At 35.1% G+C, this 15,493-nt stretch overlaps 1 protein-coding gene across 11 annotated transcripts in view; it reads right to left on the bottom strand.

Annotated features, from left to right (window-relative positions):
* The window catches only part of CCSER1 (coiled-coil serine rich protein 1), a 617,316-nt gene that overhangs the window by 230,117 nt on the left and 371,706 nt on the right, over positions 1-15,493 (bottom strand). For 9 of the 11 annotated variants that reach the window (XR_012055746.1, XR_012055747.1, XM_072928594.1 and 6 more), the window contains one exon: positions 8,699-8,776. Coding sequence is in view for 9 of the 11 variants with exons in the window: in XM_072928594.1 (XP_072784695.1) it covers positions 8,699-8,776 (78 nt within the window). In the remaining 2 variants the exon portion in view is untranslated. Of the gene's footprint in view, positions 1-1,218; positions 1,541-6,740; positions 7,433-8,698; positions 8,777-15,493 lie in introns of those variants that run through there. The other 2 variants (XM_072928599.1, XM_072928600.1) reach the window with 2 other exon arrangements.

A 15,493-nucleotide genomic window follows, 5' to 3' on the forward strand; every position in this document is an offset into this window, starting at 1 on the left:
ACTTAATTGCTTTTACAAGATAATTCCAACAAATACATTATGAACTATGCAATTATACACACAAAGAAATTCCAGGCAGCCTGACCAAAAGGGCAAGAGAGAATGCTGAAAAATGACTGTTAGGATCCAAGAAAAGACAATGTAAGAACAAGAAACAATAATTTGTTAATTTGTTAAAAATTGTTAATAAACATGTTAATTTGTACAGAATCAGCCAACATAATGCAACATCCCCTGTGAAGATGGTTTGTTCACTTTCAAGACTGGCATGAATATTTAGCTGAACACTATTTTCAGTTCTGCTCCATTTAGGAATAAATGGTAAGATGTTATTTTTGAATGAATATAGTATGTCCTCTGTTTGAAATTAAAGCTACAGGTGATAAATGTTGCTCCAGTTGAGGAACTGATAGTATTATATACCATGAGGCCTGACTGAAACGATGCAGTAAAAAGATTCAAGCTGTGTTTCTTGTTAGTAATAAAATAAATTGGCAGAAAAGGGTAAAGAATACTGCTGGTACAATCACCTTCTTATCTTACCTGGTAAGGTGGGTATAGGGCACATCCTGGCGAATGAAGTCCTTCCTGGGTAAGGTTACACAGAAGCAACTGACAGTGGTGAATTTCACTGTTTTCTTGCTTAATAAAGCCCTAAACTTGGAATTGTCCTTCCCCACCCACCTCCAACCCACCCCTCTGGACAACAACCACCATCCACTCGAGCAGCACAGCCACATGCAGCAAACATGATGTTTGCTTTGCCCCCATTGATTCCTCTCTTAGCAACGTCTCTTGGAAACCACAGGAAAATTAGATAGAAAGTACAGCAAAGCTATGATTCTAATGGATTAAAAAAATAAGTGTATGTTTTTAGAATCAGCTCTTCTGTTTCCTGGAGTAAAGGTGGGTAAATTCTGGCCTTCTAAAAGCTTACCAAATACCCTACAGAAATGGTTCTTGAATCCCATGTAAGAATTATGTACATCATTATGAGCATTTATCAGATAGACCACATACTGAAAGTCCTGACCCTGTACTCACAGTCAGTGCAACAGTGTTATTACTGGAAAAGGAAAAATACAGGTTTTAAAAAATAATGGTTTCCTCAGGTTTCCAGATCTTGAAGACATAGTTTTTCAACCTCGAGAGACAGGCATGACTGAAGGATTTTCTTACATTTTCTTAATTGCAGTGACTCACCAATGGATGACTAAGTGCACAAAATGGTAAGAATAATTTTTATTTCAAATAATAACTTTGTCATAGCTTACTAATAATTTATTCATAGATACATTTAATAATGAAGATACTGCCAAAAAAAGTGATGTTTGACTGTTTATAATACAAATATTATCTTAAGTAGTAGAATTTTGCCAGCAATGGTAACTTGCAGCTCATTTCATATACAGCAGTATTTAATTATATCCGTAAGTGCAGAGTGTCCAGATGTTGCTTTTTAATTTAATAATGATGGAACCAATGAGATGCTGATAGGTTTGTAAACTAAGCCTTCAGAACATGGAGAGTTCCACAGGGCCTTTAAAAAGAAACAAAACAAACAAACAAAAAAAAAGAAAGAAAAGAAAAAAGAAATGAAATTAAATGAAATCTTAGTGATGCATGATTTGATGGTAACACAAAGTAAATGAAGAATTACTGTTTCTGCTTCATGCAGTCATGCAGGCAGCATGTAATAATAAAGCTTCTTTCACACTAATGATCAACACAACAATGATTTAAGTGACAATGCAGAGAAAAACAGGAATATGACTGGTCAGCTTGTGCATGACACTGTTCCAGTCAGAAAACCCTTATGTACAACAGACGCTGTTGTACATAAGACCTGGAATAAGGTCACCAGATTGAACTATGCGAACAGAGGAAATCTACATGCAACATGCACACAACATTAAAACATTTCCACATTACAGTAAAACTGCTTAAGTAGATCAGTCTGTAATAAAAAGCTGCGACCCTAAGTGGCTAATGTACTAATGTAGCAGAACCCATACACATTGCTTATAATGAAGTGGTTATCCATGCCTCATTTCTCAATTTTGTTTGTTGATCTTTTCTTCAAGATGAAATAAAATTTTTCTCCTTTTTCAGAAAATATACTCAACACCTATCATAAAATGCTGCTATTTTTTAGAATTTTTGATTATTGAGTGTATTTTATTAAATTCCCAGTTCATTCTTTTGAACAATATTTGGACAATGTATTTAGTGCTGCTATTTTCTGCCCTTACAAGTAAGACACTGCTAGTATTCAACAACAGAGCCAGTAAGGTATAATCTGATGGATAGCTTTTTTATTTCAATCAAATAAACCTATTCAAATATCCTGTTTGTCAGTGTCCTACTGCTTTCTATCTTTACTGTAACAGGTCATAGTGGATGTAGTAAAAACATGCTATTAATTCTAGGGATAGCTGCTCACTTAGTTCCTACTGAGAGTAGTCACGAACTGCTTTCTTTACAAAAGAAATGCAACTAGAACATACTGAAAATACACTACTGCAAATAAATTTTGCTGCACTCGTAAGTGCAGCACAAAAATTTAAGTAAGAAATTAGACAAAAAGTCTAGATGGATAAATTTAAGTGAAAAAGCAAACTTCTGGAAAAGTCTAAGGAGGAGACAGTGATGGAGCTAAAGCAGAAAAAGTGTGAAGAATTCTGTCTGAACCCAACAAAACTTCCAGGATAAAAAATTAGGAATATCTAAACAGCTTCCTTTGCTTCTTCCCCTATTCCTCTCCCCCACCCCAAGACATCTAAGCAAAATTACTAAGTATGGTCAATGCTCCAAAGTATCTCATATTTTATTGTACTTTCAAAGCAAGATAGCAGCAGAATAGCTGCAGATAAAAAGACAGAAGGTTATGAGAGAAAAATATTGAATACATGGAAAGATTTTAAAAGGCAAGAAAACCACTGCACTGTTATTTAAAACTGTATTACTGGAAAACAGTGGTTTTTAAAGATCCAGAAACTACTAGTATTATATTAATTTCAGGTGTGTGAAGAAACTGTTAGAATATCATCATCATATTACTACAAATATTTAAACAGCACAGAGCTTAATTATACAAGTATCCAGAAGCCCACTTGCATCCACAAATCAAAACTGAAGATCATTCATCTCAATTAAGCATCATTGCAGAATGCAAATTTCATTGTTCCTTACTCCTGAAGATGGCAAAATTAAATGCAGGGTACCCTGCTGATAATCAGCCACAGAATGAAAGCGTATTTTTCATACACACACCTCAGTTTCTGTTCCAGAACCCATTTACAGCTAATGATTCTGTGAAAACCTGTTATCACTTTTCATATAGCACCACACACACCAAACCCTCAGCACAAGCATTTATCCTCCAGTGAATTTGGCAGCAGTTAAGTTGAACCATTTTTCCCTTCACGAGCAGGTGCAACAATTCATTCTTGTTCACAGCTTAGTGGTTCAATGTAATTCACACACCAAGTATGCACAGGTTTGATGGTGAAGTAATGTGCTTCATGAGGGTTGGTGGAAGGCAATCATTAAAACCAAAAGAAGTATCTTCCTAGTTTGACATCATCAAATTTTGATCATTTGCACACATAACACACCCCAAAAAACATACATTTTGAAATGATATTTTGAAGTTGTATAGTAAAAAATGGAAATTGGACATGAGAAGGAGAGAAAATGAATGGTAAAAGAAGTGGTTGGAAAGGATGCAGCATATCAAGAACAACCTGGATATCCAGATATGAATAGGTACACAGACATACAATCAAAGCAAATACTGAAATCGTTAATGGTTGGTTTGATTTCTAAATTTTTTTTCTAAAAAAAGTAATTTCGCATTAGAGAAAGATATATTATGCACAAGTTTTTATTATTTCCCTGTATAAATGGAGAAAAATGGAGACTAAATAGATGGAGAAAAATAACCTAGGAGTAAAATACAACAGCAGATAGACATCAGACTCCAAGGGAAGGAGCAGAGGCAGTAGGAGATATTTTCTAGTTTAGGTGGCAAAACACAACTAATTTCAGGCTGTAACAAACTACACAAATACTTAGGGTAGGAAAATATTTAGATTAGACTGGATAGTTCAGGAAGTTCAACTACTTCAGTATTCTGTTCCCTGCCTTCCTGAAGGAGAGGTCACAATGCAATGCAGTCCCCTTACAGTATCCATAACCATTTTGGCTGGCTGGCTGCTGGGGATGAACAGGAGCACAGAGGAAGGTGCAGTTAGCGCACCCACCTCCCTGTCTTCCACTTCTTCCCAATCAAACACAGAGGCTCTGTAGAAGGCAGTGCCCAGGTTTTGAGAGGTTAAGGGAGGCATGCTGTCCAAGGTAATGTACAGCAAGCTACAAAACAAATACCCTGAAATATGTATCAGTATGGATTTTAATATTGCATGATGGCACAGGTGATAAAAGACTGAATTTTATCTATCCCACAGCACTGTTGTAAACACAGTGCTGGTGATCACTAAAGAAAGGTATTTTTTTCTGTAGCTGTGCAAACTAAAATGCAGCAGATTGACAGCAGCAGTAAACAAGTTTGTTGTCTGCGACATCAGAAGCATCATCCAAAATGTAAGGACCACTACACTGGAAAGAATGCTCATTAAATGGGGAATAAGTTTAGGACCAGTCCAAAGCCTGTTTATATCGGCTTCAATCTCAGTATGAAAGACAAAGAACAAACAGAATAGCAGTTCTCAGATATGAAAACTATAACATAAGCAGAAGGCAAACACAGAAAAGGCACTGCAGAAATCATGTCAGCTCTTAGGAATTTCTACTTTGTGAAGAATAAAATTAAGTACAAACTCTTTTAATCCAAAGGCTGATAAAGATTGACAAAGTGGTGCTGAATTGTACTTTGGTGACAGAAATAAGAATTGTCCTGTGATTGGTTGATTCTGTTTTGAGACACATTTTAATGAAAACTAATCAGCAGTGGCTCATGCTGCAGAGTGCTTGTATGATGCCTGCACAATAATCTGGACTGCTTATTTTGCTGGCAGCCATATTAGATTTGTATCCCTTAAGATGAACTTGCAATCAGTCCCAGTGCTATCTGACTGCATCTATTCCTCTTCTGACCAACATGAAAGACATTCGTTTTTGACCTCTCAATAAAACAAAACTTTGCAAGCACAGGAAGGGGAAGGAGGCTAAACTGGCATTGATTATTGAAGACACATTAATAATTTATTATTTAGCAGCCTTGACATCAATCTGTTGCACACATGGCTCTTTCTGCAAGACTCCCAACATCTTTTAAATGATTCTAAGTAAACATATTGGAAAACAGAATAAATTTAGTTCTTTCATACAATGAGCATTCCTTAACATGCTGCACGAGAAAGCAACTAGCCTTTATAGAAACCCTGAATCCCTTCCAATGTCTTCCCTGGTATACATACAATAGTCATGCTGATATTTTACTTTCAATTTCCTCAAGTAGCAAAATTGTCATGTTCATCACTTAAGGACACTGTAGCATTTCTCATCATGGCAGATCCTCTTCTGTCCTTATCAGAAATTACTTTAAACTTTATGTTTTACTTCCGTAATTAAGTTTTGCATTAGACCGTTTTAATAGAGAAAAGACATTTAGCAGTTTGCTTTCCAGTTCAAACAGTTCTTTATGAGAAACATTATCTTTACTGCTACAGACTTTATCTTCTACTTGCTTACTAAAACACTAGTCTAAAGCAATTTTTTGCTGAAAAATCTCTGTGTACTGTATGGGGAAAAAAATCAGAGCTGTATCGGAAATATTATCCAACACTTCAAAGCTGTTGCAGGACATGACATCATCCAAACTTTACTGAAACACCTTGACAGTCAGATTCTGTAATTATTTTATAGCTGAAATAAAATACACTGTAACAAGTTCCATTCTGCTAACTGCTCATACACTTACCCAAAACACTCATTCAATACTGTTTATGCCTTTTCAGAGAAGGCCACAAAACCAAGAACATTTCCTCTCTGTGAAACACTGCATTTCCTCCTTCTTCACCCACTCCTTCCTAAATATAGACTCGCCTCCAGCTTTTTTTCATTATTATACACCCTACGGACAAAAGCATTAATTCCTCATCTAAGTCAAAGTCAGAACTTCCATTTACTTTTAATGACACATCTAAATGAACTCCAAGGCTAAAGAACTGTCTCAACCTCTAGAGGATGTCCAGAAGTCAAAAAAAAAAAATATAAAAAAGAAAGAAGCAAAAAAAAAAAGCATTGCTTTATTTTGGAGACTAACCTGTCTCAGTTTTTTCAACTGCTAAACAGGTAACTTAAGATTACACAGTGAAACAAAAGAATATATGAGAATATAAAACAAACCACTCATACAAGCATTGTTTTAAGCATTTCTGAATTATTACACTGTGTAGTGTATATCAATATTTGTATTACATTTATGAAATAATGCTATGCAAATTCCTAGTACCACTTTTATACAGCGACTATTAACTTCTAAATTTGAATTAAAGAAAAACAAAAATGTGAGGACTTTTCTGTTGTTGTTGTTGCTTGGTTTTTAAAATTAAAGCAGCAAATTTGTAATGACAAAATGAAGTTAAATTTTCTGCTTACCTCTTAAACCAGATCTGGAGTATTGAATGCATACTATTCTCAGAATAAGCAACTAATGGGGTGAAAAATACATCTTGTATTCTCTGATCTGTTTTATATTTTTCTATTTAATCAAATTTCATATTAGCATGATATTCTTGTAGTTGTACACACTTACTGACATCCTGAATAAAATGATGTACAGCTACTACTTGCAACAGTTACAACTTGCTCTTTAAAATCTCATTCAAAAGCAAAGAATGTAAATGTAATTGACACTTGGATTCATCAGAAACACAGCTAAACTAATCATTAATAGCTATCCTTCACTGAAAAGCTGCACAATCTGATAAATAAAAGAGCAAGAAGTTTAAAGAATATTACAAAAAGTGTTAACACTATTTGCACATTCCTCCTCACTGAGTTCCCCCCATTGTGATCATAGCAGGCTTGTGTTATTTCTGTAAATTCATTCTAATTTCTCTATCAATCCCTTGCAACAGAATTTTTACAAGAACTCTTTACCACATAAATACAGGTGAAGTGTTGTTCCATAGAAAAACATGCAACACTTTTATTCTTACACTGCAACAGTCTGTATGAGATAATACACTACTGAAACTGTGACAAGGTAGGAATTTTACCAGGGAAGTCTGAGAATTATGTTCCACTAATTGAAGAGAATGATGCTAAAGAAAATGATTTATTTTACTTATTGTTGTTATTATGACATTTAACACTCAAATCTCAGCCAGAAAACTGTACCTGTTTGGGAAAGAAGATTCTAATGTAATTTTTAACTCCCCACCAAACTCCAATGGAACACAGACTGGAAAAAGGGGGAAAAGATATAATCTGCTAACAGCATGAATCCCTGCAGCATGAGTACCACATACTTGATGTGGGAGAAAACAACCAAATGCATAAATCACACTTGCTTTAAAAAAACCCCAAGCAAACAACATAACCCAAAAATAAAAAACACAAAAAAATCTCCCAAACTTTACATATTTACTGTTTCAATTTTCAGTGGAAGAATTTTATTTGTCATCTAATGTATACAAAAGTATTGTGAAGGACAATTGGTCACAGAAGAAGTGGATATGGTATTGCAATATAGAAAAATGTTTTTAAGTATTCTGGAATTTTCAGCAGTAACATATACACACTGCAGAGTTTCAGTAAATTCCACCAGACATGACTTCACAGAACATAAGGGTTCATGTTTGGTAAACCACAAAAATGAAGTTAGTGCAGATAAAACCTCTCATATTGAAATGTGAAATTTTGATGTTTCTATTCTCAGAAGACAAAACTTTAATGCTCCACTGACACAAATCCAAAAGGAAGGTTTCAAAGCCTGCTTTAATTCCAGAAGTCTTTCCATAAATTTGAATCAGCATGTTGATCTATACCAATGCACAACCATAACACTACTTCGCAGAACGGTTTTTAAGAATTATTATTAGACTTAGCACAAGTCCCAGAATGGAGCTGTGCTATATGTCCCACAAAGATTATTCAAGAGGTTCATGTGTGAGAATCTCCTACATGTATTCAAGCAACGTCACACACAGAATATTTCCAGCTAGATTAACTGGGGAAATAATATTTCTGTAGTTAAGAAATCTTCATTGACTGTATTCTTGCATGAGGACACATATTATCAATACACATTCTATGAGAAATTCTGGCAGATGCTCTTTAGGAAACAGAATTTTAACATCACTTGGGATAACTGTACTTATTCCATTATCTTTCAAATTTCAAATCTTGTTTAGACAGCATATGACAATTCTAAACATAATAACCTCATTAACTGTCAGTAAGTGTGCAAATAAATACTGAAAAAAATTACAAAGCACTAATACATACCATCCACATTCATTTATGCAAATTCTCAGCTCTTCATAAAGCCTAAAATTAACAGGGCATTGGTGTGCTGGCAGGCAGTTATAATTATCTTCTCATGTTTCTGAAGGTACTTTAGAATCACCAAATCCATGCATGGACACAACAGCAGAGGCAAACCAGCTGACAGAAGTCTGAACACCCACAAACACAATAAAAAATACTGTTTGATACAGCTACTTACATCATGGCCTACGAGTTCTGTCTGTGTGGATTTGTCTGCTTGGGAAGCAAGAGCCTTCTGAAAGCACTGAGCCTTTTCCTGCAAAACAAAATAACATTGCATAGGTGAGTCATGGTTTTCCTCACTGGGCTTCCCAGTGAGGCTTCCAAACATCCAGATACATTCAAAACTCATGCATGGAGAGCTGGTAAGAAATAGATTTATTATGGTGCTATTCACACTGGGAGGTTGATTTCCTTCCTATTATATGCTTTATAAATTTATCTTTCTCTTAAACAGAGGGTGGACTCAGATAGTCCAACTCTGTGGTATGGTGGGGCCCACACGAAGGATGGTACTGAGGCAGACAGGGATGAAGCATTGAGCAGCTGCAGGGACTCCAGCAAATACCAGCACTACTCCCACAGCAAAGAAATAATTTACTTTTTTAAAACCATTAAGGAATATGCAAACTTGCAGATCACAAGCCTGAGATGACTTCTGCCTGCCCCAACAGAAACATGTTAGCAAATCCTAAGCATTTCTTGGGTATTGCACTGGTTTCTGCTTTTCCCATCCTTGTCCCTCTGTATCTCAATAATTTTTGGAAGTGTTGCATGGAATCTCTGGACAGGCTTCAGCAAAGACATCTAACTGCTTTGACACAAAAACTCCAGATTCTGATACTTCTTTGAAACTGATAACTAAGCTTGCTGATCCTCATCAAGCCCTTGAGCACACTATTTAATTTCCAAGAGAAGGGATTTGATAGAATAACTGTAAATATGTGGGGTAAGGCAGGAAAAGGCACACAGGAGGGGAAGTAGAATGCAAAGTTCTTTATTGCATTGATCTATGTTTTCCTGCTTACTGATTCAGTTTAATTTTTCAGTTGTGTCTGTAAAAAATGCTTACCTTGAACTCAAACTGCTCAAGATCTACAAACTATAATTGAATGCTACTGACAGGTATGTATTACAGTAAAACAGAATTTGTTTAAATTCAGTTTCAAGTTAACTGACTCTCAAGTTCTCATATCATTTGATTCAAGGCAAGATATGCACATCACTACATTGAGTAAACAGCAGAAAGAAGTAAACACCTGAGTGATCCTTATCTCCACTATTACAACTCTTCAAATAAGGGCTGGGGGAAAATAGAATACAGACTGATTTCTTCACTTGTACAAAACACTTGAGCCCAAATTTAACCAAGTTAATAGTGAGTTCATAGAAAAGGAAATCCTAGTTCTGACAGAAATTGTCTTCTTGAGGTTTGAATTTACTAGTCCACTACCCAGTTCACTTTTACATGTTTAGAAAACAGGCATTATGATGTATCTACTGTCTTATTTTACTACTTTTTACTGCTCATAAGCTCCATGAATTTTTCAAGTTACAATCATAGATGTGTTCAAGAACTGGGTGTTCAAGTAACATAGTGATTGGAGCAACCCCATCATTAAACTGTGTATCTGATCAAATTTAACATTTCTGTTTTTTCTGTGTGGATTCACAAATACATATTTTAAAAAAGAAGAGAAAAAAAAAACATAATAAATCAAAATATTCATTAAGGCAACAACTAAACTGGGAAAGCTAGAAAGGTTGGAATAACAAAATTCTTTCCTTTCCCAGAGCTGCTCCTTTAACTATGTATATGTGGTGTGATTCATTTTTAGCATATCCAAGTTCTGACTCCACATTGACATAGTAATCCTTTTTATTTACTTTTAGGGAGCTAACTAATAAAATGGGAAAACCTGAAAATTTCTAGATGTCCAGGTACTGGAAAAGAAAATCTGAAACAAAATCCCTCTTCTTTCTTCTCAAGTATAGCAAAATAGAAAATGAAAGATCTTTACAAGTCAGGCAGCATGCTTTAACATTGTTTCAGAACAAAGAAGTGAGTTACCTGGACATCTATTTACACAGCAGCCTCCTAATACCCTCACAGCATTACTCCTAGGGATGGTTACTATTATAAGGCAACATTTTAAAGTAATTTTAAAAGTTTTTTCAAGTCCTGAAATTTCCTTGAGATCTTGCCATTTTACAAGACAATATTACCATCTTTCAGAGGCTTCCTAATGAAATTGAATAATTATTGACTTTTTCCATATGTGACACAGTCCTGCTTTCTGCCCTTTCTCTGTGTATCTGAGAGGAGTCAACTCCCCCTTCTCAAAGATATTATGTAATAAAAAGACTGTAAATAGCTATTTCCTTATCATTTTTCTTTACAAGGTAAAAAAAAAAAAAAACAACAAAAACCCTTTGTCCCTCTAAAGACTAAGAACGGACCAAATAATTTATTTTAAAAATATTTTTAGGATCAGCCAAACTACTTATAGGTGACTTTTTTAAAGTGAGAGCATTAATGTGCATCATTTCTTACCATTCTGCATATTGTTATTGCTTCTTATTAAAATAAACAGCACAAAAGTAAATTTGTAGGTGACACAGATAAGAGCATGAAAAACTTTTATTCCCTGGCTTCATCTAATTAGTGGAAAGGCAGGAAGAGCTGTTGGCTGCATTAACAGCAACACTGCCAGGAACATTCATTGCATCCCTCTCTCTGAAGTACCTGTGTGTATCTGTGTGTGTTTTGAGGGGACAGAGGGAAAAACTACATGGAAGGATATTTTCTCAATCATTGCATTTGCTTCAATTATTGAGATTACTGACTGTGATATTTCAACAACCATAGTAAAAAGCATTAGACCATGACCAATAAAGATATTGTTCCTGTCTATTTCTTCACACAGGAAAAAGTTCAGACATAGTTTATATCTCAAACTAGCTCTGGTACAAGAATGCCATGGTTTGAATACTTACTATTTTATTACTATGTTTGTAACAAGTCACCAAAAGGTGCAGAAATAGGAAGACAACAGACATCAGCTGATAACTGATGCAAGTAAAAATATTACAAATAAAACAGAAAAGTGAAATGTAAGATAAAAAAAGTAAGGAATGTAAAACAAAGAAAAGGACTTAAGTCTTCCCCACTGAAAGGCAGATAGTAGGAAAAAAGTAGCCAGTTACTTAGATTTAGGGAGTCAGTAAAGGCTGATATTGATACATCTTGAAACATGACATTGGTTTTCCAAAACATTCCTCTTTTGAATGGGAGAGTATCAAAAAAAATTTCACAGTTTTGACTGCAAACATGTCAAAGTTATTTTTTGTGACTGTTTTCTTATTCCATTCCCTACAAGTGACAGTATGGTGACCACTTGTGGTGCTCTGCTTAACTGCAAATTCCAAAGAGAAAATGCTTGACAATTACTTTAAATGGTCACATTAAATCAAGGAGCAAAACTTACTGCTCCAGCTATTTTAAAGGAATCAAAACTCTACTGTCCAGTAGAGCTGTAGCTTTCATCCTCATGAATTATATTTTGTCTAGGAGATAGCATATTGGATGTTTTTTTTTTTCTAATTGCTTTTTCATCTTTATTGTTACTTAGTTTAAAATATAAAACATCATAAATTAACTTTTTATCTCTGTCTGCTATAGTCTGTACAGATTACTCTGAGACCTTATGAAAATAAAAGTGATGTTTAGACATTTTGTCACAGCATACATCCAGAACAGCCTCCAACAGCCATGAACACTGCAGTCAGATTTACAATTTACATGTGATTGTTTCCCTTAACTCAGGCATTAACCCCACTGAGAATAACAACTTATGTTCACCATAGAACTGAGGAGAAAAGGCTGTTCTTCAGAAGATTTATAAAAATGCAAATTCTTTTAATTCTGATGTGCTTTGGGATTAAACTTAATCAACAGCAGCAGTTAGGCAGAGAGCAAAGGGATAACAAGTAGAAAAAAACCTGCTTTCCACCATCTATTCTACCTAATTTACAGGCTACAATGAGCTACAGAATTGACTTTATGACAGCTATTTCCATAGAAATTGAGTCCCTATTGGTTTGAGTCTCAGTTTGGGAAGAAAACATATGATATCCAGCATAGCTCCAGCGATCAGCTGCGGTACAGCTGAGTCACATCACACTTGAAAACACTTTGTAAAGCCCAGCAAAAAGCCCAGCTGTCTCTTGAGCACAGCATGAGAACACAGCTACAACTCGGTTCAGCTATCACACATAAATGTACTATGAACTGAGGTGCTACATAGACACAACAAATTTAGATGCATTACTCTGGAACCACAGTGACAAACAGGTGTGACCATCCCCAAGGGGACTGACTATTCCATCGATCAGGAGAAAAACATGAGAAACATGGGAATGCATCCAAGTATGCACAAATGCAGGTTTCACTGAGGGTTATAGTGCTGTCAAATCACTGCAAACAAGAAGCACCAAAATTACATGGAATTTCAGAGAACATTCCATTGCTTTCACATAGGACTCTTAGACAAACCAAAACAGTTTTTCAGTTTTTACATTACAAGATTTTTGTAAAACATAATGCAAATTTCTATGCATATAGCAAATACGGTATCTGCAATGAAAGACAGCACACCTTTTGCTTTGATTTCTATCAGATCATGCTATCCAGGTATGAATCAAGAAGTGCTAAGATAAGCCTGTCTCCAACCAGTTTGCAATACTCCAATAATTAGTTACTGCCAAGTCTGAACAAATTAAATGGAAAAAAAGACAGTTTTAAAAAATGCAATCACTTCATAATAGGTCTTTGAAGATCAACAATATTTAGCAAGGTTCAAAATCTCTCAGAGAGTTCTGCTGTAGACATGCCAGCTAACCTTACAGTACTGCAAAGATTTACTAGATCCTAACCAGTGAGGATTATTACTGTTTTAAATTTTGAAATTCTTATAATCCCAAGTATTGCCTTAAATTTTCCATCCTCAAGTTCTGCAATATAAAAAAAAACCTTCTCTTTTGCTGAATGCTGTATGACCTTACCAACAAAAGACGACTCAAAACTTTGTCTATCTAATCAGAAAGAGGAAACACACAAAAAGTGAATCTCCTAGTCCACTGAGCTGACAAATATCAGAGACAGGAAAACAGTCTTTAAAATGGTATGTTATGACTCATTTATTTGACTGGACAGTGCTGTACTGTAAAACTTGCCACTGCCACATCTGTATGCGCTGTAAATTTAAAAGTAAATGTTTACAGGTATGCAAGACGATCTCAGAATTTCAGAACAAGGATTTTGAAAATATAACTGAGTTTTTAAGTTATTTTTCAAAAGCATCCTGGGAAGATGCTTTAAAATACAGCATTAAATATGGGGTAGTATCTGTTTACTCCATGTGAAAAAAAACCCGTGTTGCATTTCTTGGATCAGGAGAATTTCTTGACAATAGATGCATTTTGATTAATTACTTACTGTTCTATCTGTTGCATCAACAGATTGCTAAATTATTATTAGAATTTATGATTTATATTTTAAAGCAATGCCTGTATATTGTTTATCACTCAGTTATTCAGTAAACTGAATAGCAAGTTGTCATTTCCTTACTGATTATGGCTCCCATGGCTACTTTTAGATATACACCCATGTAAACATGTCACTAAAAAAATAGAGGAACTTTTCTACTGATCACATCTCTTAAAAAAAAAAATCACAAATAAAAAAAAAAAATGGCCCATAAATGGCCATGAGTGCTTTGAATAATGCAATGCAATAAAACATTTATATGGTCACACTCTGTGAATAATATGACCATAACAAGTGCTGTCAATCTTAACACCCCAACAACAAAAACAAAAAGACAAGATCTGAGAAAGTTATTGGAAGGAAAGGAAACACAAGCAGCTGTTCAGTCATAACCCTTCAAAAGGCTGACACATCAAGTACAGGAGTTCATGTAGAAATTACCTCTACAAATAGCCTTGAACCTTTAATATGCACTGTTGCTAGTTTTAATTTGTGTTGTGGTTCACCCAGATGTCCAAGAAGATGCTACTAAGTCTTAGAGGAGCTCATCTAGTAGAGAAGAGTATCTCTTTCAACCCATATATCCTTGGGTTATCACTGCTACACCGACTGCTAGGACCACCTAGACAAATGAAATTCTGTCCCAAAATATAAAATACCCAAGAGACAAGATGAAGAGACATCCTCATCCTGAGAGTATTACCCCAGTTTGATAACTCAGAAATGGTGATACTGGGATACTAAGCCTTACACAGCAGCAAAACACAAAAAAAACCCTCCCACATTAGCATGACTGACTTGATAATCCCACAGATATTTGAAGAAAAGTAAGTAATTTATTTTCCACGGTCAAGTGAAGCCACATGAAGAGTTATGGAGTGCTGAATAAATATGTAGTCTAAATCTCATGTCTTGGAAAAGCAAACTTCCTCACACCATTAAATTCAACACACTCCAGCTAGGAATTTCTGGGCTCACAGTTACCTTCTCAGAGACCACAGCAGAGGAGTATTCAGTACAACACTGAACTGGAAGATTACTGCAAAGGAGAGTTACACATCAGGGTTCAAAGATCCATCTTGCACACCACTAATTCACAGTACTTTTACACAGCGTTTTTATCTAAATGGATATCACAGATTGGTAGTGGAATTCTCTTCAAGTAATGCTCTCATTTACGTAACAGAATTAAATAGCCCCTCTTAAAGTATGAAACAACTTACCAGTTTTATACACACCAATTTTTGCCCCTTCATGTCTAAAGTACTTGATCATCAAAAATAAGCATGTCTAAATCCATTTAAGTTTTGCTTTTCTTATATTTACTAGCTGAAAATGGAGATGAGATAAAGTCTCTAATTAAATTGCTTGCAAACTCATGTTCAGGTTTTTCGAAATAACTGCAACTTAGAAAATTGTACTCCT

The sequence above is a fragment of the Taeniopygia guttata genome, chromosome 4 (genome assembly GCF_048771995.1).
Source record: "Taeniopygia guttata chromosome 4, bTaeGut7.mat, whole genome shotgun sequence".
Taxonomy (NCBI): domain Eukaryota; kingdom Metazoa; phylum Chordata; class Aves; order Passeriformes; family Estrildidae; genus Taeniopygia; species Taeniopygia guttata.